This window comes from Rhea pennata, chromosome 38 (genome assembly GCF_028389875.1).
Source record: "Rhea pennata isolate bPtePen1 chromosome 38, bPtePen1.pri, whole genome shotgun sequence".
NCBI lineage: Eukaryota > Metazoa > Chordata > Aves > Rheiformes > Rheidae > Rhea > Rhea pennata.
The window spans coordinates 184,410-205,037 of NC_084700.1; the positions used below are offsets into that span (position 1 = coordinate 184,410).

A 20,628-nucleotide genomic window follows, 5' to 3' on the forward strand; every position below is an offset into this window, starting at 1 on the left:
GGGGTTTGAATCTGCCTTTGTACCACACTGATCCTCCCGGGGGAGGGCACCGTTCCCGGAGGCACTGCAATACCGGGACGATGCGCGGAGCGGAGGGAGCAAGCTCCGGGTCCAACTCCCGAGCCCAAAAATCCGTTTAATATAAAGTCCTCTCATCGAGGACGTATCAGATATTAAACTGATAAGAACAGATACTACACTTGATCTTAGCCAAAAGGCCGAGAAGCGATGCCGCGCACCCCGCGCCCCGCCACCCTCCCCGGCCCCGCACCGCTCCTAACGCACGCACACCCGCACGCGCACCGACGCCCACCCCGCTCCGCTGCCCCTCGTCTCCGCCCGCCGGACTCGGCGCCCCCCGGACGGCGTCTTTCCCCCGGGGAACCCCCCGAGCGCCGCCGCTGCCGGCCCGGCGGCGCCTCCCGGCAGCCCCCGCGGCCCCTCGTTTGCATGGACCCGCCCCACTCGCACACGCCCCGACCGCTATTCGCATGCGCCGCAGCCTCGCCTGCCCCGCGCGCCGCCCTCGTTTCCACACGGCCGCCCCGACCCGCCCCGCAGCGCCGCCCCGCGCGCCCGGCCCCGCCCCCCCGCGCGCCCGGCCCCGCCCCCCCGCCGCCCGGCCCCGCCCCCCGCGCCCGACTGCCTCGGCCCCGGCAGCTGCTGGAGGGACGGCACAGCGCGGCGCGCAGAGCCCACGCGGCTCCTGCCGAGCGCGGGTGGACTCTGACGCAGGTGCTGGAGCAGCCGGCGGCGAGGGCTGCGCTGCCGCCGCGAGCTGACCGACAAGGAAGGACTGGGGGGAGAGGAGAGGAGAGGAGAGGGGTGGGGGCAGCCTTGGCTGCAGCCACCACAGACAGTGGAGTTCACCGTCTCGCGGGGAGGAACATAGGACCGTTGTCAGAGCATGCAGGGATGTGACGAAGGCGGTCAAGGCCCATTTGGAACGAAGTCTGGCAAGGGATGTCCAGGACAACAAGAAGGGCTTCTTCAAATGCATCAGGAGCAAAAGGAAGACTGAGGAAAACGTGGGTGCGCTGCCGGATGGGGCGGACGCCCTGGTGACGAAGGGTACAGAGAAGGCAGAGTTCCAGAGTGCCGCCTTTGCTTCAGTCTTTTCTGCTAAGATCGGCCCTCGGGAATCCCGGGGTCTGGAGACGAGAGAGAAAGTCTGGAGAAAGGAAGACTTTCCCTTGGCCGAGGAGGATCATGTTAGCTGGGGGATGGGGATGGGGCTCGTGGGAGCTCCGTGCGGCCCCGCTGCCACCGCTCTTGTTGCCCAGGGAGTGTTCAGTGGCCGCTGCCTCCTCCATGGTGCTGCAACCCGGACTGGCACCGCGCTGGGGCCAGCGACCTGCAGCCATGTGTCCTGCTGCAGCTCCGTCCCAGCCGTCGTCCTGCTGGTGGCTCTGCGCCGCTCCTTGGTGCTGCCATACAGCAGCTGCCGCTGATGCACGGCCAAGAGCTGGGGCTGAGTGGCCGCGGGATCCCAACACCGTGGTGCCGCTCACGGGGATCACATGTGGCTCAACGTTGCCCTGGTCATCACCTCTGTCATCCTCTTTGTGCTCACCTCCGCTGGGAATGGACGCTGTGCACGCACGACGTGCGGGCTGCCAGCCTGCTGGACTGCGCGCTCCTGCCGGAGGAGCTGCTCCGGCCAGGATTCCTCCCGCTGCGCAGCCGGTTCCTGGGGCACGGCACGGCGGCGCCCAGCGCAGGGACAAGATGGAAGTGAGGATGTGGCACGCAGCGGCAGGGGCACAGGCGGGCAGTACCGCACATCCCCGTCCGCCCGGGTCAGCCAGTGCCACTAGCAGCGAGGCAGAGTCGATGGGGGAGCCCCGTGCGCCAGAGGCAGCAGATGCCCCAGCAAGCCGGGCCGGGCCGGGCCGGGCCGGGCCGCCCGGAGCAGCGCTGCCGGCTGCAAGCGAGCACCACAGCCCGAAGTGCCAGCGCCGCTGCCCCGTCGCAGCCGCCCGCACTTCCCCTCTCCAGCTCTGTCTTTGACCAGCAGCAGGTTCCTCCCGGGGGAGGGCACCGTTCCCGGAGGCACTGCAATACCGGGACGATGCGCGGAGCGGAGGGAGCAAGCTCCGGGTCCAACTCCCGAGCCCAAAAATCCGTTTAATATAAAGTCCTCTCATCGAGGACGTATCAGATATTAAACTGATAAGAACAGATACTACACTTGATCTTAGCCAAAAGGCCGAGAAGCGATGCCACGCACCCCGCGCCCCGCCACCCTCCCCGGCCCCGCACCGCTCCCAACGCACGCACACCCGCGCCCCTCCCGCGCCGCACGCGCCTACCGCCCACCACGGCGCCCCCCGACCGCCTACGCCCGACCCACGCGCCTCCGCGACCCGCTGCCGCCACGCACGGCGCCGCTGCCGGCCCGGCGGCGCCTCCCGGCGTCCCGTTCGGCTACGCAGACACCTAATTTGCATGTCTCCACCTTGAGGGGGGTGGGGCCGAGTCTCCCGGCAGCCTCCGCGGTTTTTGATTTGCATGGCTCCTCCTCCGGGGCGGGGCGGGGCGGGGCCGAGTCTCCCGGCAGCCTCCGCGGCCTTTGATTTGCATGGCTCCTCCTCTGGGGCGGGGCGGGGCCGAGTCTCCCGGCAACCTCCGCGGCCTTTGATTTGCATGGCTCCTCCTCCGGGGCGGGGCGGGGCCGAGTCTCCCGGCAGCCTCCGCGGCCTTTGATTTGCATGGCTCCTCCTCCGGGGCGGGGCGGGGCGGGGCCGAGTCTCCCGGCAGCCTCCGCGGCCTTTGATTTGCATGGCTCCTCCTCCGGGGCGGGGCCGAGTCTCCCGGCAGCCTCCGCGGCCTTTCATTCACACGGCTCCGCCCGGGGGCGGGGCCAGGCGGGGCGCCATGTCGGAGCGGGACGAGCGGCGGTTCGTGGAGCTGCCGCGCGAGTCGGTGCGGCTGATGGCGGAGAGCGCCGGGCTGGAGCTCTCGGACGAGGTGGCGGCGCTGCTGGCCGAGGACGTCTGCTACCGCCTGCGGGAGGCGACGCAGGTAGGGCGCGGCCTGGCCGCGGCGCGGCGCGGCCTGCGCTGCCGGTGCCGCGGGGCTGAGCGCGCCGCCGCCCGCAGAACAGCTCGCAGTTCCTGAAGCACACGCGGCGGCGGCGGCTGACGGCGGAGGACTTCAACCGGGCGCTGCGCTGGAGCAACGTGGAGGTGAGCGGGGGCGCGGCAGCCCCGGGCCGGCGCCCGTCCCGGTGGCGGGGTGGGAGCGCGGCCCCCCACTGCTCCCCGCGACGCATCCCGGCGGCTTCTCCGCAGGCGGTGTGCGGCTACGGCGCGGCGGATGCGCTGCCCTTCCGGGCGCTCAAGGAGGGCGAGCTGTACTTCCAGGAGGACCGCGAGGTGAACCTGGTGGAGCTGGCCCTGGCCACCAACATCCCCAAGGGCTGTGCCGAGACCGCTGTGCGAGGTGGGTGCCCCGGCCCTGCTCCTGTCCGGTCTGCCTGGTCCCCAGGTGCTGCTGGGGCAGGATCCAGGCAGGATCCAGGCGGTGCTGAGGCAGGAGGTGCAAGGATGTGATGTGGGTGGCATTGGGACAGGATCTGGATGGGATTTAGGCAGTATTGGGATGTGATTGGGGTGAGATCCCGGTGGCACTGAGGTGGGATTGGGGCAGTATCTGAGCAGTGCTGGGGCAGGATCCCAGTGGGAGCTGAGCAGCTCTGAGGCAGGATCCAGGTGGGATTTGGGCTGGCTGTCTCAGGGTCACTGCGTTCCCTTGCAGTGCACATCTCCTACCTGGATGGGAAAGGCAACTTGGAGCCGCAGGGAACTGGTAAGTCACTAGGAGACAGCGGGGCTGGGGCAGATGCCATCCCACCGGGGCGCCTGGTAATGCTGCTGTCCCGGCAGTACCCAGTGCCGTGTCCACGCTGACAGACGACCTGCTCAAGTACTACCAGCACGTGACGCGGGCGGTGCTGGGTGACGACCCGCAGCTGATGAAGGTGGGCCACAAGGGCCAGCGAGGGGGGGTGAGGGGCCGGTGGGGCTGGCAAGGTGGTGGCGAGGGGCTGGCAGGCCGCAGCGAAGGGGCAGCAAGGGGTGGTGGGGGCCGGTGGGCTGCAGTAGGGCTGGTGAGGGGCAAGGGAACCTCAGTGAGGGACCGGCAGGCCACAGTGGGGGGCAGAGGAGGGTTGCAGGAGCCAGTGTGTGGCCGTGAGGGGCGATGGGCTACGGCAGGGCTGCCAGGGCACTGTGCTCACACTGGGCCATCTCCTGCTGCAGCTGGCACTCCAGGACCTGCAGAGCAACTCCAAGATCGCTGCCCTGCTGCCATACTTCGTCTACGTGGTCAGCGGGGTGAGTGGCGCAGCAGCATGGGGGTGCGCCATGTGGGGGCAGCGGGATGCTGGGCGCTCTGGCGGCAGTGCCAGCAGCAGCGTGACACTTGGTGGCGGTGCAGGTGAAGTCGGTGAGCCATGACCTGGAGCAGCTGCACCGGCTGCTGCACATCGCCCGCAGCTTGGTGCAGAACCCCTATCTGTGCCTGGGCTCCTACGTGCGCAGCCTCATCGGCAGCGTCACCTACTGCGTCCTGGAGCCGCTGGCCGCCTCCATCAACCCCCTCAATGACCATTGGACGCTGCGTGATGCCGCTGCCATGCTGCTGAGCCGCATCTTCTGGTGAGGGCACACGGGGCAGCAGGGCCAGGCTGCGCCGAGGGGCCAGGGCAGTGGGAGCCTGCAACGCTGGCCCTGCCGCCCCCAGGACTCATGGCGACCTGGTGAGCGGCCTCTACCAGCAGATCCTGCTGTCGCTGCAGAAGGTGCTGGCGGACCCGGTGCGCCCGCTGTGCTCCCATTACGGGGCAGTAGTGGGGCTGCACGCCCTGGGCTGGAAGGTAGTGGCGGTGGCGGGGGGCGCAGCGGGGGGCAGCACGGGGGGCAGCGGGCTGCAGTGTGTGCCTCCTCTCCCCACAGGCCGTGGAGCGGGTGCTCTACCCCCACCTCCCTGCATACTGGGGCGGGCTGCAGGCTGTGCTGGACGACTACTCCGTCTCCAACGCCCAGGTGAAGGCTGACGGGCACAAGGTCTACGGCGCCATCCTTGTGAGTGGGGCCAAGGGGGGCAGCATGGGACGGTGTGGCATGGTACAGCGCGGCGTAGCATGGCATGGCACCACAGCATGGCACAGCGCCTGGCACTACCCTGCCCTCTCCTTGCAGGTGGCAGTGGAGCGCCTGCTCAAGATGAAGGCACAACCAGCGCCAGTGGCGAGTGCAGGGCTGCCGCAGGAGGGCTCCCCAGCACCTGGCGCCCCAGTGGAGGTCCCCACGGTGCCTCTGTGCGACATGTACCGCGAGCTCTATGACTTCTTCGGCGACAGCCTGGCACCGCGCTTTGGCACAGGCACAGGGCCACGGCCTGCTGCCCCACCACTGCCTGGCCCTGGCAGCCCTGAGGGCGCCCGCCGGGAGCTGCCGGCCAGCGGCGCCACAGGCGATGCTGCCCGCAAGATGCCACAGCTGACGGCCAGTGCCACAGTGAGCCCCCGTGCAGAGGGCAGCCCCCGGGCCGAGGCAGCGGGCGGGCGCCCGGCCCCACCACGCCCTGCCAGCCTGGCCCGTGCCCGCAGCACCGCTCGGCAGCCTGGCCACCGGCCCAGCGTGCGTGACGTCTTCCAGAAGTGCCGCTTCGCCCCCCGCGGTGCCCCCCGCTTCAGCTTTGTCATCGCTGGGCGCCAGGCAGGCCGCCGCTGCCAGGGCCGCCGCTTCCAGACCAGCTTCCCCCAGCACCACGGGCCCGGCCACGTCTCCCGATATGCCCAGAAGCTGCCCATGATCGGACGCACAGCCAAGCCACTGCGGCGCTGGGCCCGCTCCGAGTACTCCCTGGGGCTGCTCCTCTGAGCTATGCCGGGCCATGCAGCCCCTCCTGCTTGGGGCACTCAGCAGTAATAAAAAGCCACAGCGCAGCACAGTGTGCCGCAGCACAAAGGAGTCGTTGCTTTGAGACTGAGTCAGGGTGGAAATGGGGCCAAGCGTGAACCGCGCCATGGTCAGAGCAATGCTGCAGGAAGGGGTGAGCATGGGTCAGGTGGGGACCATGACAGCTGGAAGCCCCACAGAGGGAAGTGGTGCTGGCACCAAAGCCCATTCCCAGTGGCAGCCTGTGAGTGCAGGACGAGGCCGCAGCAGGAAAGCTCTGGTAGTTTGGCACATTCTGACCACTCCAGCATGCTCTGTCTCCCTTGCAGCACCACATGGGGCTGGTGCCAATACTGAGGCATTTCTGCCCCCACCCTGGCCACTGTGCAAGGGGCTCGAGGATGGGAGTGGGGCTCGTGGGAGCTCCATGTGGCCTCGCTGCCACCGCTCTTCTTGCCCAGGGACTGTTCAGTGGCTGCTGCCTCCTTCATGGTGCTACAGCCTGGACTGGCACTGTGCTGGGGGCAGCGACCTGCTGCAGTTCTGTCCAAGCCATTGCCCTGCTGGTGGCTCTGCACTGCTCCTTGGTGCTGCCATACAGCAGCTGCAGCTGATGCATGGGCAGCAGAAAGCAGGGAGCCGACGGCGCCTGGTTCGGGGCTGATGCTGGCCGAGCGGCTGCACGGGCCACGCAGCAGCAGGCGGGTACCGACCGGGCGCCCCGCGCGCCAGAGGCAGCGGATGCCGCTAGCGAGCCGAGCCGGGCCGCGCCGGGCCGGGCCGCCCGGAGCAGCGCTGCCGGCTGCAAGCGAGCGCCACAGCCCGAAGTGCCAGCGCCGCTGCCCCGCCGCAGCCGCCCGCACTTCCCCTCTCCAGCTCTGTCTTTGACCAGCAGCAGGTTTCTCCCGGGGGAGGGCACCGTTCCCGGAGGCACTGCAATACCGGGACGATGCGCGGAGCGGAGGGAGCAAGCTCCGGGTCCAACTCCCGAGCCCAAAAATCCGTTTAATATAAAGTCCTCTCATCGAGGACGTATCAGATATTAAACTGATAAGAACAGATACTACACTTGATCTTAGCCAAAAGGCCGAGAAGCGATGCCGCGCACCCCGCGCCCCGCCACCCTCCCCGGCCCCGCACCGCTCCTAACGCACGCACACCCGCACGCGCACCGACGCCCACCCCGCTCCGCTGCCCCTCGTCTCCGCCCGCCGGACTCGGCGCCCCCCGGACGGCGTCTTTCCCCCGGGGAACCCCCCGAGCGCCGCCGCTGCCGGCCCGGCGGCGCCTCCCGGCAGCCCCCGCGGCCCCTCGTTTGCATGGACCCGCCCCACTCGCACACGCCCCGACCGCTATTCGCATGCGCCGCAGCCTCGCCTGCCCCGCGCGCCGCCCTCGTTTCCACACGGCCGCCCCGACCCGCCCCGCAGCGCCGCCCCGCGCGCCCGGCCCCGCCCCCCCGCCGCCCGGCCCCGGCCCCCGCGCCCGACTGCCTCGGCCCCGGCAGCTGCTGGAGGGACGGCACAGCGCGGCGCGCAGAGCCCACGCGGCTCCTGCCGAGCGCGGGTGGACTCTGACGCAGGTGCTGGAGCAGCCGGCGGCGAGGGCTGCGCTGCCGCCGCGAGCTGACCGACAAGGAAGGACTGGGGGGAGAGGAGAGGAGAGGGGTGGGGGCAGCCTTGGCTGCAGCCACCACAGACAGTGGAGTTCACCGTCTCGCGGGGAGGAACATAGGACCGTTGTCAGAGCATGCAGGGATGTGACGAAGGCGGTCAAGGCCCATTTGGAACGAAGTCTGGCAAGGGATGTCCAGGACAACAAGAAGGGCTTCTTCAAATGCATCAGGAGCAAAAGGAAGACTGAGGAAAACGTGGGTGCGCTGCCGGATGGGGCGGACGCCCTGGTGACGAAGGGTACAGAGAAGGCAGAGTTCCAGAGTGCCGCCTTTGCTTCAGTCTTTTCTGCTAAGATCGGCCCTCGGGAATCCCAGGGTCTGGAGACGAGAGAGAAAGTCTGGAGAAAGGAAGACTTTCCCTTGGCCGAGGAGGATCATGTTAGCTGGGGGATGGGGATGGGGCTCGTGGGAGCTCCGTGCGGCCCCGCTGCCACCGCTCTTGTTGCCCAGGGAGTGTTCAGTGGCCGCTGCCTCCTCCATGGTGCTGCAACCCGGACTGGCACCGCGCTGGGGCCAGCGACCTGCAGCCATGTGTCCTGCTGCAGCTCCGTTCCAGCCGTCGTCCTGCTGGTGGCTCTGCGCCGCTCCTTGGTGCTGCCATACAGCAGCTGCCGCTGATGCACGGCCAAGAGCTGGGGCTGAGTGGCCGCGGGATCCCAACACCGTGGTGCCGCTCACGGGGATCACATGTGGCTCAACGTTGCCCTGGTCATCACCTCTGTCATCCTCTTTGTGCTCACCTCCGCTGGGAATGGACGCTGTGCACGCACGACGTGCGGGCTGCCAGCCTGCTGGACTGCGCGCTCCTGCCGGAGGAGCTGCTCCGGCCAGGATTCCTCCCGCTGCGCAGCTGGTTCCTGGGGCACGGCATGGCGGCGCCCAGCGCAGGGACAAGATGGAAGTGAGGATGTGGCACGCAGCGGCAGGGGCGCAGGCGGGCAGTGCCGCACATCCCCGTCCGCCCGGGTCAGCCAGTGCCACTAGCAGCGAGGCAGAGTCGATGGGGGAGCCCCGTGCGCCAGAGGCAGCAGATGCACCAGCAAGCCGGGCCGGGCCGGGCCGGGCCGCCCGGAGCAGCGCTGCCGGCTGCAAGCGAGCGCCACAGCCCGAAGTGCCAGCGCCGCTGCCCCGCCGCAGCCGCCCGCACTTCCCCTCTCCAGCTCTGTCTTTGACCAGCAGCAGGTTCCTCCCGGGGGAGGGCACCGTTCCCGGAGGCACTGCAATACCGGGACGATGCGCGGAGCGGAGGGAGCAAGCTCCGGGTCCAACTCCCGAGCCCAAAAATCCGTTTAATATAAAGTCCTCTCATCGAGGACGTATCAGATATTAAACTGATAAGAACAGATACTACACTTGATCTTAGCCAAAAGGCCGAGAAGCGATGCCACGCACCCCGCGCCCCGCCACCCTCCCCGGCCCCGCACCGCTCCCAACGCACGCACACCCGCGCCCCTCCCGCGCCGCACGCGCCTACCGCCCACCACGGCGCCCCCCGACCGCCTACGCCCGACCCACGCGCCTCCGCGACCCGCTGCCGCCACGCACGGCGCCGCTGCCGGCCCGGCGGCGCCTCCCGGCGTCCCGTTCGGTTCGATACCTGGCCAATCTGCATGCCCCGCCCGTCGCCCACCGACATGATTTGCATACGCCCCGCCCACCCCCCCGCGCTCATCCGCATACCCCGGCCCAGCGGCTTCCTCTCCTCCCGCCCGGAGCATCCCGAGTGGCGCTCCACCGCCCCCGCTTTGAATAATTCCCGCCCCTCGGCTCCGGCCGGCCCGCGGAGTCCCGGTTGTCCCCGGTCCCGGCGGCAGCCCCAGCGCAGCCGCTTCCCTGCCCTGCGCCCCTCCCGCAGACCCGCTGCCGAGCCTCCCGGCGGCGGCGGCAGCCCCCGCGCAGAACCCTGCTAGGAGCCGTCGCGGCGCTGAGGGCTCCCCGCACCCGGAGACACCACGGACACCTCGCGCCGCCGCCGCTACCGAGCGCGGCAGCGCCCCGCCGCGCCCGGTGTTGGGCCCCGGCGGCAGCAGAAAGCAGGGAGCCGACGGCGCCTGGTTCGGGGCTGATGCTGGCCGAGCGGCTGCACGGGCCACGCAGCAGCAGGCGGGTACCGACCGGGCGCCCCGCGCGCCAGAGGCAGCGGATGCCGCTAGCGAGCCGAGCCGGGCCGCGCCGGGCCGGGCCGCCCGGAGCAGCGCTGCCGGCTGCAAGCGAGCGCCACAGCCCGAAGTGCCAGCGCCGCTGCCCCGCCGCAGCCGCCCGCACTTCCCCTCTCCAGCTCTGTCTTTGACCAGCAGCAGGTTCCTCCCGGGGGAGGGCACCGTTCCCGGAGGCACTGCAATACCGGGACGATGCGCGGAGCGGAGGGAGCAAGCTCCGGGTCCAACTCCCGAGCCCAAAAATCCGTTTAATATAAAGTCCTCTCATCGAGGACGTATCAGATATTAAACTGATAAGAACAGATACTACACTTGATCTTAGCCAAAAGGCCGAGAAGCGATGCCGCGCACCCCGCGCCCCGCCACCCTCCCCGGCCCCGCACCGCTCCTAACGCACGCACACCCGCACGCGCACCGACGCCCACCCCGCTCCGCTGCCCCTCGTCTCCGCCCGCCGGACTCGGCGCCCCCCGGACGGCGTCTTTCCCCCGGGGAACCCCCCGAGCGCCGCAGCTGCCGGCCTGGCGGCGCCTCCCGGCAGCCCCCGCGGCCCCTCGTTTGCATGGACCCGCCCCCGGCCGGACTCTCCCCTCCGCCCCCCTCACGGATCGCGCTGTTTGGCCTCGTTACGTTCTCTTGACGTTGTTCAGCTTCTCTTAGGCTTTTAATTACCGTATTTACACCACACAGTGACCAAACAGGCCCAGAACACTGCGTAGCTCAGGGGAGGAAGAGCGTCTTGGCCCTTCCGGGACAACTACGCAGCACGGACTGAGGGAGTTCTCTGATCCTGAAGGAAGCAGGCGTATCTGCCGCAGCTGCCCTTGCGGGTGTTAATCTGCGCTGCCTCATGGCCTCTGCTCTCACCGCGGCACTTCAGTGTCGGCCTTGTAAAGCGATGCGAGCATCTCTGAGTTTCTTAACCTCTTTTAGCTCAAGAGCTCTCATGATTTTTAAATCAGATTTATCTGTAGTTAAGGAACTAACTGCTGCTTTTGAAAGAAATACTTCGCGAGGGCTCCTAGCCTGACAGAGGAAGGGCGGGCGGACGGGAAGAGACCGCCGGGCCGCGGCGCCGCATCGCCACAGCGCCGCCTGCGCCCTTCCCGCCGACTCCCCAACGGTCGCGCCGGCGGCGCGGGCGGAGGGGGGAGAAGGAGGGACCTGCGCGTAGCGTTTCCCGCCCTCCCTTGGCGCCCCCTAGCGTCCGTCCCCAGGACGGCGCATGCGCACCGGGGCAAGGCTGTAGTGCGCACGCGCTCACCTGCTTCCCAGCATGGCTCGGGGCGGCGACGTATTTAAGAACATAAGCGGCCGCTTTTCGGCCATTTTCTCGTTGCTGGTGAAAGGGGAAGGTGAGTGGGTTTGGATGCTGCATCTGGCCGTGGCTGCTCCGGGGCCGTTCTGCCTGGCCTCAGCTCTTTCTTATCGCCGTTCCTTTCTTTCCTGAGATGGTGGTGTTACCGAAAACCGGTTACCTATAACTGTCGCTGCTCTCAAGGTGGCACAGCAGCGGAAGTCAGCGCCCGGGGGGTGGCGGCGGCCATTTTGTGCCCGTGTGTGTGCCCCGCGCTGTGGTTTCTCTGAGGGAGGTGCCTCTGGGTTTCATGCCTTTGTTTTGCAGCCCCATGTGGCAGGAACTAGGCCCTGTGCTACAGCTCTAAAGGGAATGCAGGGCAGGACTGTGGTGTGGGGGGCTGTTCCGTGATGAGTCTACTCACAGACCTGAACTGACTGCTGTGTGAAGATCCTTAGTATCTCTGAGAAGAGCAGGCTTGCCCCAGCCGTGTTCACACTGGGGGGAGGCTGTTGTTCCTACCTGCAGCTTGCTGAAGGGATGCTATTTGTAGTTATCCTGTGTGTTTTAACAGCATCGTTGTTTGCAGGTTTTCAGATACCGAAAGGGAAGCTTTTTTAGAGGTGAGTTGTTTCTCTGCTTTGGAGAGCCTGGATGCTGTTTTTTGTGGTAAAATAGTGTATTTAACATGTTGCCGCTCTTCCTGCCTGCGGAATCCTTGTGTTCTTAGTGTAAATGGGATACCCGTTGTGCTGCTGGCGTAGGGGCTGAAGTGCTGCAGAGATGAAACCACTGAACTCTCTCTTTCTGATGGTAAAGTGGAGAAACCCTGTATGAGATTCTGAGTAGCACTGATTCCCAGGCCCAGGTCTGAGCTGTGCCATTACACAAATAGGAGCACATGTATAGGGTGCGACCTTGGACTTCAGTATTGGGTATGTTGCTCTCATGAAGCTTGAAATACAGTTGAGTGACTGATTCTCTTATCCTGTTAGGTGTGGAACTGGTCAAAGATGTGCACCTGTGGCTCCATTGCAGGTGAGCACCTGACCTTTTCTGTTCTGTGACAAAACAGGTGACCTTTAAGAGTAGAGAGAGAGGACTTTTCCAAGTAGGAATAGGTATTGTCCCAGCCTCCTCCCTAGGTAGAGGAGGCAGAGCAAGCTTGGGCTGGAGGGTTTTTGAACATCCCATGGGAGGAATGTTTGTATAAGTCCTTGTCCCTGTGGGGAAGGCAGCTGGGGTTGTCGTGTACTGATGGTCTTGAAAATGACTGCTAGCTTGTTAGTGGAGCATGATCTTACAACAGGCTGTCAAGCCACAGCTGCTCCTTTGCTGTTCAGTGATGAATAAAAACAGACAAGCATATGGCTGAGTGTCTGTGATGCCAGCTTTTATCCTGAGAACCACGGAGCATGGGTAGTCTCATAGGGAGCAGGTTGTGCAGGGCTTTGCAGAGCAGAATTGCAATTTAATCTTCATCTATTTCAGCATCATGCTCCAAGCCTCCAGAAGTGGCCTTAGCATCTCCCTCTGCAGGTGAGTAATGGAGAGGGGCTGGTTTCCACTTGACCTGGGATCCCTGTTAGTGCTTCCTGTGTTGTGTGAGTCATTATGGCTCTGAAAGCAGAACTCTGAAGACAGCTGTTCAGAGTGTTTCAGAGCTCCCAAAGGGTGTTTTGGAACTCTGGTGGTGGCAGGCTCTCAGCATGGAGCCCATCTCACCGGTGCTCTCCTCCCCCCAGGTTGATGCCTCTGGAGCAGGCCATGCTGCCCCAGGTAAATGCCTCCATTCCCAATGAGCTGCCCAGGGGGGATGGGAGAGGGGGTGAGTGGCCTGGGCGGGCACGGAGCAGTCTGAAGGGATGACACCGTGAGCTGGACGACACGAGTCTCATGGCAGGTCTGAGTTACCAAAGCCCTGATCGGACTGCGATGGCCCGGCCCTGCGGCTGTGCTCTGCTGCTGCTTTTGTTGACCTCTCCCTTCCTTCTGCAGCCCTGTTGCTGGTGACACTAGGAAGCGGTGAGTTTCCCAAACTTTCCTTGCTCCAATTTGTGATAATAATTCTACAGTACTCTATGATAAGTCCTAGCCTGTGTCCTGATGAGGAAAACCTCACATGTCTTACTGCCTGTTCTGGTGCCAGAACCTGCAAAGGTTGAACCCACTGGTGCCGGCAGCCGGAGAGGAGGATGGCTCGTTCCATGAGGAACTGTCTGAGGGGACACAGGCCTGGGCCAGGTGCTGGCCCAGATTCTGGCTCCCAGTTGCTCTTGTGAGAGCTGGACACTAACAGGTGCTCTTCCTTCCAGGAGCCTGAAGCTGTGCTCAGACTGCTGTTGGCCTGAGTCCAGCCGTGCAGGTGAGTTGCCTCTGCTCATGTCCAGTCCTTACAGTGGCAGAGGAGCAGTGCAGAGAGGCTGGTCTGTTGGCAGTGTGGGGGTGGGGGGTGGCGTGCAGCTGCCTCTCCTGGCTGCTGTGATGAATCCACTTTGGAATCTCGTTCGGCTGAAGGCTGATGTTGAGGATTTGGATTCTGATGCTCCACTGGGGAACAGACTTTGCTTCAGCTCAGTAGCTGCTGCTCTTTGGGAGCATCCAAAATTGGAGTGACTCAAATTCCTGTTTTTCTCTCCCTGTAGGATGGAAGCTGGTGGCTGGAGTTGTTCAGCTGAGCTCTGTGCAGCCCTGGGTAGCTGCCATGGCTGACCAAGGTATGCAAGTGCCTGGGATCACTGTTCTTCCTTGGTAGTGGGTGATTCCCTGGCTTGAGCTGGTTCCTGCAGTTTTAGTGATGAGGAAAACTAGCTCACTTTGACTTGTATGAAAACACCCGAACAGCTGAAAAACTGCTGGCCAGATGGGAGTGATGGGGAGCAGCGATGGTGCTGGGGTGGCCCTGATGGCTCTGTGCTCTATCTGCAGGTGGCCAGAGGCATCAAGTAACGGCAGCTGGTGAGTGTGGGTGCAGGATGGGGCTGGATCCTGCAGCTCCGGCCAAGGATGATACGATACCGCCCCAGTCTGATGCCTGTGACTGAGTGGTTCCCCCTGAGGCCAACGGCACTGGACGCGTGGGGTTGTGGTGGGGTTTTACTCACAGCTGGTAACAGCCATCTTGTTGTGCCTGCAGGCCTGTGGAAAGGCCACACTGGCCTGGAGCTGTGTCCTGCCCCAGCATCGGTGCCGTGTGCTGCGGGGGAAGAGCGGCTTTCCTTGCATGTGCTCCCCTTTTGTGTGAATAAAAGCGCTTTCTGCAGCTCCCTGGCTCCACCTGACTCAGTGTGTTGGGGGGGGGGGAGCTCGTTCTGGAGGCCGTGTCCGCACGGATGGGTGCGGGCTGAAGGAGGCCCGGGGGGAGGGCACAAGCCGCCGCGTGGAGCCGAAGGGCCGAGAAGCCGCCACGGACCCCGCGCTGCTGTCCCGGGCGCCGGGAAGGGGCGGGGCCCCTCGAGCCCCGCCCCGGGGCGGGGCGCGCTCCCTGACGCACTTCTGCTTCCCCCGCGCCCGGGCGGTCCGGCCCTCTCAGTGGTCCGGCCGCAGCCGGAACCGCGGCGGCGCGGACGGCGGAGCGAGGAGCGAGCCGGAGCGCGGGGAGGGACGGACCGGGACGATGGCGTCCCCGGCGCGGTGGAACCACGTGTGGGTCGGGGCCGAGACCGGCGCCCTCAAAGGTGAAGGGGGGGCGGAGAGGGCTTGGGGAAGCCCGGGGAGTCCGGCACGGGGGGGGAGGGGGGTCTCAAGCTGGGGCGGGCAGTGGGGCTGCCTCAGCTGGGGGGGGGCGTCCCTGTGCCGGGAGGCTCCTGTCTCCGGGTCCCTGTCCCGGGGGTCTCCTATACTTGGGCCCCCCAACCCGTGACTCCCCCTACCCCACCCCCAGGCGTGAACCTGCAGCGGAAACAGGCTACAAACTACACGAGCGCCGGGTCGCTGAGCCGGGCCCAGGGCGTCTGCGCGCTGTGCTGGGGGGACACCGCCGAGTCTGAGGTGAGGGGGGGGCGGACGCCTGGGCCGGCGGGGGGCGCCTGGGAGCTGACCTCGCTGCGCTCCCCAGGTGCTGGTGGGGTGCCTGGACCGAGCTGTGAAGCTCTTCAGCACTGAGAAGGGAAAGTTCACGGCGACACGTCTCTGTCCCGGCGGCCAGGGCCCCTTCTGTGGCCTGACGGCTCATGGCAGGTAGGAGACAGGGACAGGGATGGGGATAGGACGGAGATGGGGATCGGATGAGGACAGGATGGAGATGGGGATAGAGGTGAGACAAGGATGGGACAGGGACAAGATGGAGATGGTGTCACCCTATGCCCTCTGTCCCCAATGGCTGCATCTCTCCTGTCCCGGCAGCACCCTCATCACCTGCGTGGAGTCAGGGCTGCTCAAGGTGTGGCGTGAGGATGACGCTGAGAACGTGAGTGTGGCAGCGGGGGGCTGCAGGGACAGCATGGATGGCAGCTCGGTCCATCCCTGCTGCCTGGTGACTTCCCCCTCATCCCTGCGGGTGCAGCTGGAGCTGCAGGCAGGCACTGGGCTGTGCCGCATGCGCCAGGACCCGTCACGGCCCCAGCGTGTTGCCACTGGCGGCCGGGAGAACAGCCTCAAGATTTGGGACCTGCAGCGGCCCCAGGAGCCCCTCTTCCGCGCCAAGAACGTGAGTGGTCCCTGTGGGGGTCCCCATGACTGTCCCCACACCAGCGTTCTCTCCGTGAGCGTTCCTGAGCGTACCTGCTTGTCCCCATAAGTGCTTAGAAATGTTGCCTCACGAGTGTCTTCACGAGTGCCCCCCACAGGTGTCCCTCTGTGTCCTCGTGCCTCTGCAAGGGGGGTCAAGGGTGGCCGTGTCCCCGCATGTCCCTGCGAATGTCCCCCTGTGCCACCAGGAGCGTTGGGGCCGTCTGCATGCCCTTGTGTCCCTGCGAGTGTCCCCGCAGCCCTGCGAGTGCTGGAGGTGGCAGTGTGCCCACTGCATCCCCATGAGTGTCCCCCGCATCCCCCTGTGTCCCATAAATATCCCGCACATCCCTGCGAGTGTCCTCTGTGTCCCCGTGCCCCCACAGGTGAGGAACGACTGGCTCAACCTCCGTGTCCCCATCTGGGACCGTGACCTCCAGTTCCTGCCTGGCTCCGACAAGATTGTGACGTGCACCGCGCACCACCAGGTCCGGCACTTTGAGGCACTTTGGGGCACTTTTGGGGTTGGGGGTATCTCAGCCCCCCCCCTCGACCTTGCTGCCTCCCCAGGTGCGTCTCTACGACCCCAGCTCCCCGCAGCGGCGGCCGGTGCTGGAGACGTCCTTCGGCGAGCACCCACTCACCGCACTCTCCCTCACGCCAGGGGCCAAGTGAGTCCAGCCCTGGGGGGCACCTGGATGCCTGGGCCCTCCCTGCCACGTGGCGGGGGGGCGGCGCTGCCTGTGCTCACCCTGACATGTCTCCCTGCAGCTCGGTGGTGGTGGGCAGCACCCACGGGGACCTGGCTGTGATCGACCTGCGCCAAGGTGAGGGGCTGCTGGGGGTCTGGGGCCGAGACCCGGGCGCCCCCGCTGTGGTGGCACCCTCCCAGCTGCCCCTGCCCCTCCAGGGCAGCTGCTGCGGTGCCTGAAGGGCGTCGCGGGAGGTGTGCGTGGGCTCCAGTGCCACCCCAGCCGACCCCTCGTGGCCTCCTGCGGCCTCGACCGCTTCCTCCGCATCCACCAGCTGCGAGACAAGCGGCCACAGCACAAGGTGAGGCAGGAGTCCCCGCTTATGGACACCGCCCCGGCCACATGCCCCCTCCCCAACTGTGGACAGTCCCCGGGCACGTGCCCCCATCCCCAGCTGTGGACACCCCCCAGGCACATATCCCCCTCCCTGGCCATGGACGCACCCTGGGCACATCCCTCCCTCCCTGGCCATGGACACCCCCAGCCATGTCATCCCCAGCCGCATCTCCCCCCAGCCGTGTCCCCTCCCTGCCCTCCCCGGACGCGTCCCCCACCAGCCCCAGCACTGAGCCCAGCCCTGCCCCCCTACCGCCAGGTATATTTGAAGTCCCGGCTGAACTGCCTGCTGCTGAGCAGCCACCAGGACTGGGAGGTGAGTGCCCGGTGTGGGAACATCAAGGGGATGTGGGGGGCACTCTGGGGGGGGGGGCCGGGAGGGGGTCGGAGGAACAAGCTGGGCATGGGGAGGGGGGACATTGGGGGAACACGATGGGGAGAGATGGGGACATGCTGGGGATGCACTGGGGAAACAGGGACATGGGGGGACCTGTCAGGGACACAGGGGGATATGTTGGGGGGACCCATCAGGGGGGATACGGGCGGATGTGTTGGGGGGACATGTTGGGAACACTGGGATGTGCGGGGACATGTTGGGGATGCATTGGGGGATACATTGGACATGGGGGGCTGTGGAGGGGCTGGGACCCTCTCTGCCACCATCCCGCGCCCCCAGGCCCTGGAGGCACCGTCTCCCATGGCAGACGGGAACCAGGACAAAGATGGGCACAAGGACGGGGACGAGGACGACGCCGATGCACTCTGGGCTGCCATGGAGCCAGTGCCCTCCCCAACTCCCCCCAGCTGCCGGCCCACCAAGCGCAAGAGCCCAGGGCCGTAAGGGCCACGGGGGGGCTTGCTGCCAGCAGGGCCCCCCCCAGCCTCGGTGCCGGTGCCGATCCCGGCCCCCATAAAGGACTTTCTGACCGGACGATGTCCCCCGTTGTCCTGCCGCGGGAAGGGGGGACCGGGAGAAGGACGGGGGCGGGGGGGAGGGTGGCTCATCGGGGTGGGCCCCACCACGGGCCCCGCTGCGCCGCCGCCAGGGGGCGCCAGGTGGGCGCCGTTGCCCCTTTAAGGCGCGGCGGGTGACGTCGCGTGTGACGCGGCGCGGCGCGGCACGGCGCGCGCGGGGCGGGGGAGACGTGGCAGTGACGTCGGGCCCGGCCGGTGGGTCCCGAGCAGCAGCGCCGCGCGCGAGTCGCGGCCCGGTGAGCGCGGGGGGGGGGCGGGGCCGGGGCCGGGCCGCGAGCACTTCCGGGTCGGCTGCCCTGGGGTGAGGGGGGCGCCGCGGAGGCCCCTTCTCCCCCACTTTGCCCAACGAGGCCCCGAGCCGGCGGGCCCAGACGCCTGGGTCCATTGGTGGCGGGAGGAGAGGGGGTCCCGGGCGCCTGGGTCCCTGGGGGGCAGTGGGGGTCCTTGGGCGGCGGTGAGGCCCTGGATGTCGGGGTCCCCGGGGGTGGAGGAGCCGGTTTCCTGGACGCCTGGGTCCCTGGGGGCAGGCGAGGCCTTGGGTACCTGGGCCCCAGATATTGGGGGTCTCGGGGGCAGAGAAGCCACTTTCCTGGACACCGGGGCGGCGCTGGCGGGTGCCTGGCGCTGATGTCCCGCTGGCGGCAGGCGATGAGCCCCGATGCACACGCGGCGCCGCCACGGCTCTAGGAACACGGAGCAGGGCGTCTACCTGGGCCCCCCCCAGACGCAGGCGCTGCCGCCTGCCGTGCCCCCCGCCACCACCATGTCCTGCCGTGACCGCACCCAGGAGTTCCTCTCTGCCTGTAAGTCGCTGCAGAGCAGGCAGGTGAGTCCCAGGGAGGGCGGATGCAGTGGGGGAGGGGGGGGACAAAGGGGGCGCCCAGCCTCACTTGTCCCACCCTCCCCCCCCCCCCCACATACACACAGAATGGGCTGCAGCCGAGCAGACCAGCCTTGAGCGCCGCGCGGCAACGGAGTGAGTTCGCTGTCATGGCCAAGTGAGTGGGGCCAGGGGGGGCTCACAGGGGGGGCAGTGGTGTGCGGCGGCACAAACCTCCCCAGCACACACGGGGCCCTCTCCCACTCTAGGCGCATCGGGAAGGACCTCAGCAATACCTTCGCCAAGCTGGAGAAGCTGACGATCCGTGAGTGCAGTAGTGGAGGAGGGATGCGGGGCTGGGCGAGGGGGCGGCCGGCCCCTCATTTCCCCCCTCTCTTCTCTGCCCCTTATGGCTGGCACCCACTCGCAGTGGCCAAGCGGAAGTCGCTCTTCGACGATAAGGCAGTGGAGATCGAGGAGCTGACGTATATCATCAAACAGGTAGGGGCCAGGGTGGAACACAGGTCATGGCTGGGGGTCATGTAGGGTCTTGATGACGCCTCCTGCCTCCTCCCCCAGGACATCAACTGCCTCAACAAGCAGATCGCCCAGCTGCAGGACGTAGTGCGGGCTAAGGGCAGCCAGAGCGGGCGGCACGTGCAGACCCACTCCAACACAGTGGTGGTGTCGCTGCAGGTAGGGTGGGGACAGGGGCACTGCGGGGTGGGGGGACAGGGAGGCCACTCTATCTGCGTCAGTGCTCACCCCCTGTTTCCTGCCCCCCACCAGTCCAAGCTGGCCTCCATGTCCAACGACTTCAAATCTGTGCTGGAAGTGAGGACAGAGGTAAGCGCTCGCCCCCCGCCCCGTGCCACTGCCTTCCCTGCTCTCACCGCGCCGTTGCCTCTCCCAGAACCTGAAGCAGCAACGCAGTCGCCGCGAGCACTTCTCCCGTGCCCCCATCTCTGCCTTGCCCCTGGCCGCTAGCAACCTGGGTGAGTGCCCGTGGGGCGGAGGGGTCCCGGGCAGCAGCCAGGGGGCTTGGCCCCGTGCTCAGGCCCCACTCCACCGCAGGTGGCTCTGCAGTGCTGCAGGACGAGGCACCACACGCCGGGGACGTTGCCATCGACATGGACACGCGGACCAGCCAGCAGCTGCAGCTGATCAACGAGCAGGTGGGAACGGGCCTAGGCGTCTGGCCACATGTGGGCCGGGCCAGCGCTACATGACGCGGCAGATCCAGGCTGCTTGGAGATTCCAACCCTCTCCCACCCCACAGGATTCGTACATCCAGAGCCGGGCTGACGCGATGCAGAACATCGAGTCCACCATTGTGGAGCTGGGTTCCATCTTCCAGCAGCTGGCACACATGGTGAAGGAGCAGGAGGAGACCATCCAGAGGTAGCGTTCCCGGCACCAGCCCCTGCCACAGCCACCCCCTGGTGCCTGTCTCCCCTCAGCGCCTACCTCTGCCCGCAGAATCGACGCCAGCGTGGAGGACACGCAGCTGAACGTGGAGGCCGCCCACGGGGAGATCCTCAAGTACTTCCAGTCTGTCACCTCTAACCGCTGGCTGATGGTCAAGATTTTTCTCATCCTTATCGTCTTCTTCATCATCTTTGTCGTGTTTCTGGCCTGAGCACCCTTCCCACAGATGGACTCGGCCCCTCTCTGACTGTCGGGGCTAGGAGACTTGCGGTGGCCCCCGGGGCCCAGACACGTGCCCGGGGAAAGGGGCAGGGAGGCGCTGGCTGCCCAGACTGATGTCCCCGGGCTTCGGGGCTGTGGCGTCGCCTCCTCGGAGCTCTGCCCCACGCAGGGCCCCGCAGCCCAGGCCGCGGCTGGTGCCGCCTGGTCGTGGTGACGGCCGTGCCCTCGCCCGCTGGGGCCCCCAGGCCGCCCATGACCCCCATTAAACTTTTCGGTCCGCGGTGGTGCTGCCTCGTTCCTGGCTGGCGGCGGCGGCGGGACGCGAACCCGGCCCCGCGGCGCGGCGCGCGCTCTTCTTTCCCGTGCCCTGCAGGGGGCGCTGGAGCGGGG

The 20,628-nt window shown here is 66.8% G+C and overlaps 3 protein-coding genes and 10 non-coding genes across 16 annotated transcripts; 8 read left to right on the forward strand and 5 right to left on the reverse strand.

Annotated features, from left to right (window-relative positions):
- Positions 1 to 39: 39 nt before the first annotated feature.
- Positions 40 to 230, reverse strand: LOC134153072 (U2 spliceosomal RNA). The gene has a single exon (XR_009961100.1). It is a non-coding gene; the product is annotated as a U2 spliceosomal RNA (small nuclear RNA).
- Positions 231 to 2,030: 1,800 nt separating this feature from the next.
- Positions 2,031 to 2,221, reverse strand: LOC134153082 (U2 spliceosomal RNA). The gene has a single exon (XR_009961109.1). It is a non-coding gene; the product is annotated as a U2 spliceosomal RNA (small nuclear RNA).
- Positions 2,222 to 2,861: 640 nt separating this feature from the next.
- TAF6L (TATA-box binding protein associated factor 6 like) lies at positions 2,862 to 5,975 on the forward strand. The gene is made up of 10 exons (XM_062598857.1): positions 2,862 to 3,024; positions 3,102 to 3,188; positions 3,294 to 3,444; positions 3,760 to 3,810; positions 3,888 to 3,982; positions 4,263 to 4,337; positions 4,441 to 4,661; positions 4,747 to 4,879; positions 4,959 to 5,087; positions 5,205 to 5,975. The coding sequence occupies exons 1-10, from the start codon at positions 2,878 to 2,880 to the stop codon at positions 5,886 to 5,888; spliced, it is 1,773 nt and encodes a 590-aa protein (XP_062454841.1). The 5' UTR covers positions 2,862 to 2,877; the 3' UTR covers positions 5,889 to 5,975.
- An 839-nt stretch (positions 5,976 to 6,814) lies between these two features.
- On the reverse strand, positions 6,815 to 7,005 carry LOC134153083 (U2 spliceosomal RNA). Its single transcript, XR_009961110.1, has one exon. It is a non-coding gene; the product is annotated as a U2 spliceosomal RNA (small nuclear RNA).
- Positions 7,006 to 8,773: 1,768 nt separating this feature from the next.
- Positions 8,774 to 8,964, reverse strand: LOC134153084 (U2 spliceosomal RNA). Its single transcript, XR_009961111.1, has one exon. It is a non-coding gene; the product is annotated as a U2 spliceosomal RNA (small nuclear RNA).
- Positions 8,965 to 9,891: 927 nt separating this feature from the next.
- Positions 9,892 to 10,082, reverse strand: LOC134153085 (U2 spliceosomal RNA). Its single transcript, XR_009961112.1, has one exon. It is a non-coding gene; the product is annotated as a U2 spliceosomal RNA (small nuclear RNA).
- Positions 10,083 to 11,812: 1,730 nt separating this feature from the next.
- Positions 11,813 to 11,887, forward strand: LOC134153077 (small nucleolar RNA SNORD26). Its single transcript, XR_009961104.1, has one exon. It is a non-coding gene; the product is annotated as a small nucleolar RNA SNORD26 (small nucleolar RNA).
- Positions 11,888 to 12,374: 487 nt separating this feature from the next.
- Positions 12,375 to 12,444, forward strand: LOC134153076 (small nucleolar RNA SNORD27). The gene has a single exon (XR_009961103.1). It is a non-coding gene; the product is annotated as a small nucleolar RNA SNORD27 (small nucleolar RNA).
- Positions 12,445 to 13,138: 694 nt separating this feature from the next.
- LOC134153080 (small nucleolar RNA SNORD22) lies at positions 13,139 to 13,265 on the forward strand. The gene has a single exon (XR_009961107.1). It is a non-coding gene; the product is annotated as a small nucleolar RNA SNORD22 (small nucleolar RNA).
- A 249-nt stretch (positions 13,266 to 13,514) lies between these two features.
- LOC134153078 (small nucleolar RNA SNORD30) lies at positions 13,515 to 13,585 on the forward strand. Its single transcript, XR_009961105.1, has one exon. It is a non-coding gene; the product is annotated as a small nucleolar RNA SNORD30 (small nucleolar RNA).
- A 448-nt stretch (positions 13,586 to 14,033) lies between these two features.
- On the forward strand, positions 14,034 to 14,101 carry LOC134153079 (small nucleolar RNA SNORD31). Its single transcript, XR_009961106.1, has one exon. It is a non-coding gene; the product is annotated as a small nucleolar RNA SNORD31 (small nucleolar RNA).
- Positions 14,102 to 14,549: 448 nt separating this feature from the next.
- On the forward strand, positions 14,550 to 17,724 carry WDR74 (WD repeat domain 74). Of its 2 annotated transcripts, XM_062598865.1 has the most exons (11): positions 14,550 to 14,714; positions 14,921 to 15,027; positions 15,095 to 15,216; positions 15,382 to 15,445; positions 15,542 to 15,685; positions 16,092 to 16,193; positions 16,276 to 16,376; positions 16,477 to 16,532; positions 16,616 to 16,758; positions 17,053 to 17,109; positions 17,470 to 17,724. In XM_062598865.1, the coding sequence occupies exons 1-11, from the start codon at positions 14,654 to 14,656 to the stop codon at positions 17,632 to 17,634; spliced, it is 1,122 nt and encodes a 373-aa protein (XP_062454849.1). In that variant the 5' UTR covers positions 14,550 to 14,653; the 3' UTR covers positions 17,635 to 17,724. The 2 variants fall into 2 exon arrangements, with proteins under 2 accessions (XP_062454849.1, XP_062454850.1); XM_062598866.1 differs by lacking the exon at positions 14,921 to 15,027 and having other exon boundaries at positions 14,645 to 14,714.
- Positions 17,725 to 17,905: 181 nt separating this feature from the next.
- Positions 17,906 to 20,521, forward strand: STX5 (syntaxin 5). Of its 3 annotated transcripts, none has more exons than XM_062598854.1 (11): positions 17,906 to 18,004; positions 18,414 to 18,594; positions 18,696 to 18,766; positions 18,858 to 18,913; positions 19,019 to 19,089; positions 19,168 to 19,284; positions 19,378 to 19,434; positions 19,502 to 19,583; positions 19,663 to 19,763; positions 19,868 to 19,989; positions 20,068 to 20,521. In XM_062598854.1, exons 2-11 carry the CDS (start codon positions 18,427 to 18,429, stop codon positions 20,225 to 20,227), a joined length of 1,005 nt encoding a protein of 334 aa, XP_062454838.1. In that variant the 5' UTR covers positions 17,906 to 18,004; positions 18,414 to 18,426; the 3' UTR covers positions 20,228 to 20,521. The 3 variants fall into 3 exon arrangements, with proteins under 3 accessions (XP_062454838.1, XP_062454840.1, XP_062454839.1); XM_062598856.1 differs by having other exon boundaries at positions 20,049 to 20,189; XM_062598855.1 differs by having other exon boundaries at positions 17,913 to 17,963.
- Positions 20,522 to 20,628: the final 107 nt, after the last annotated feature.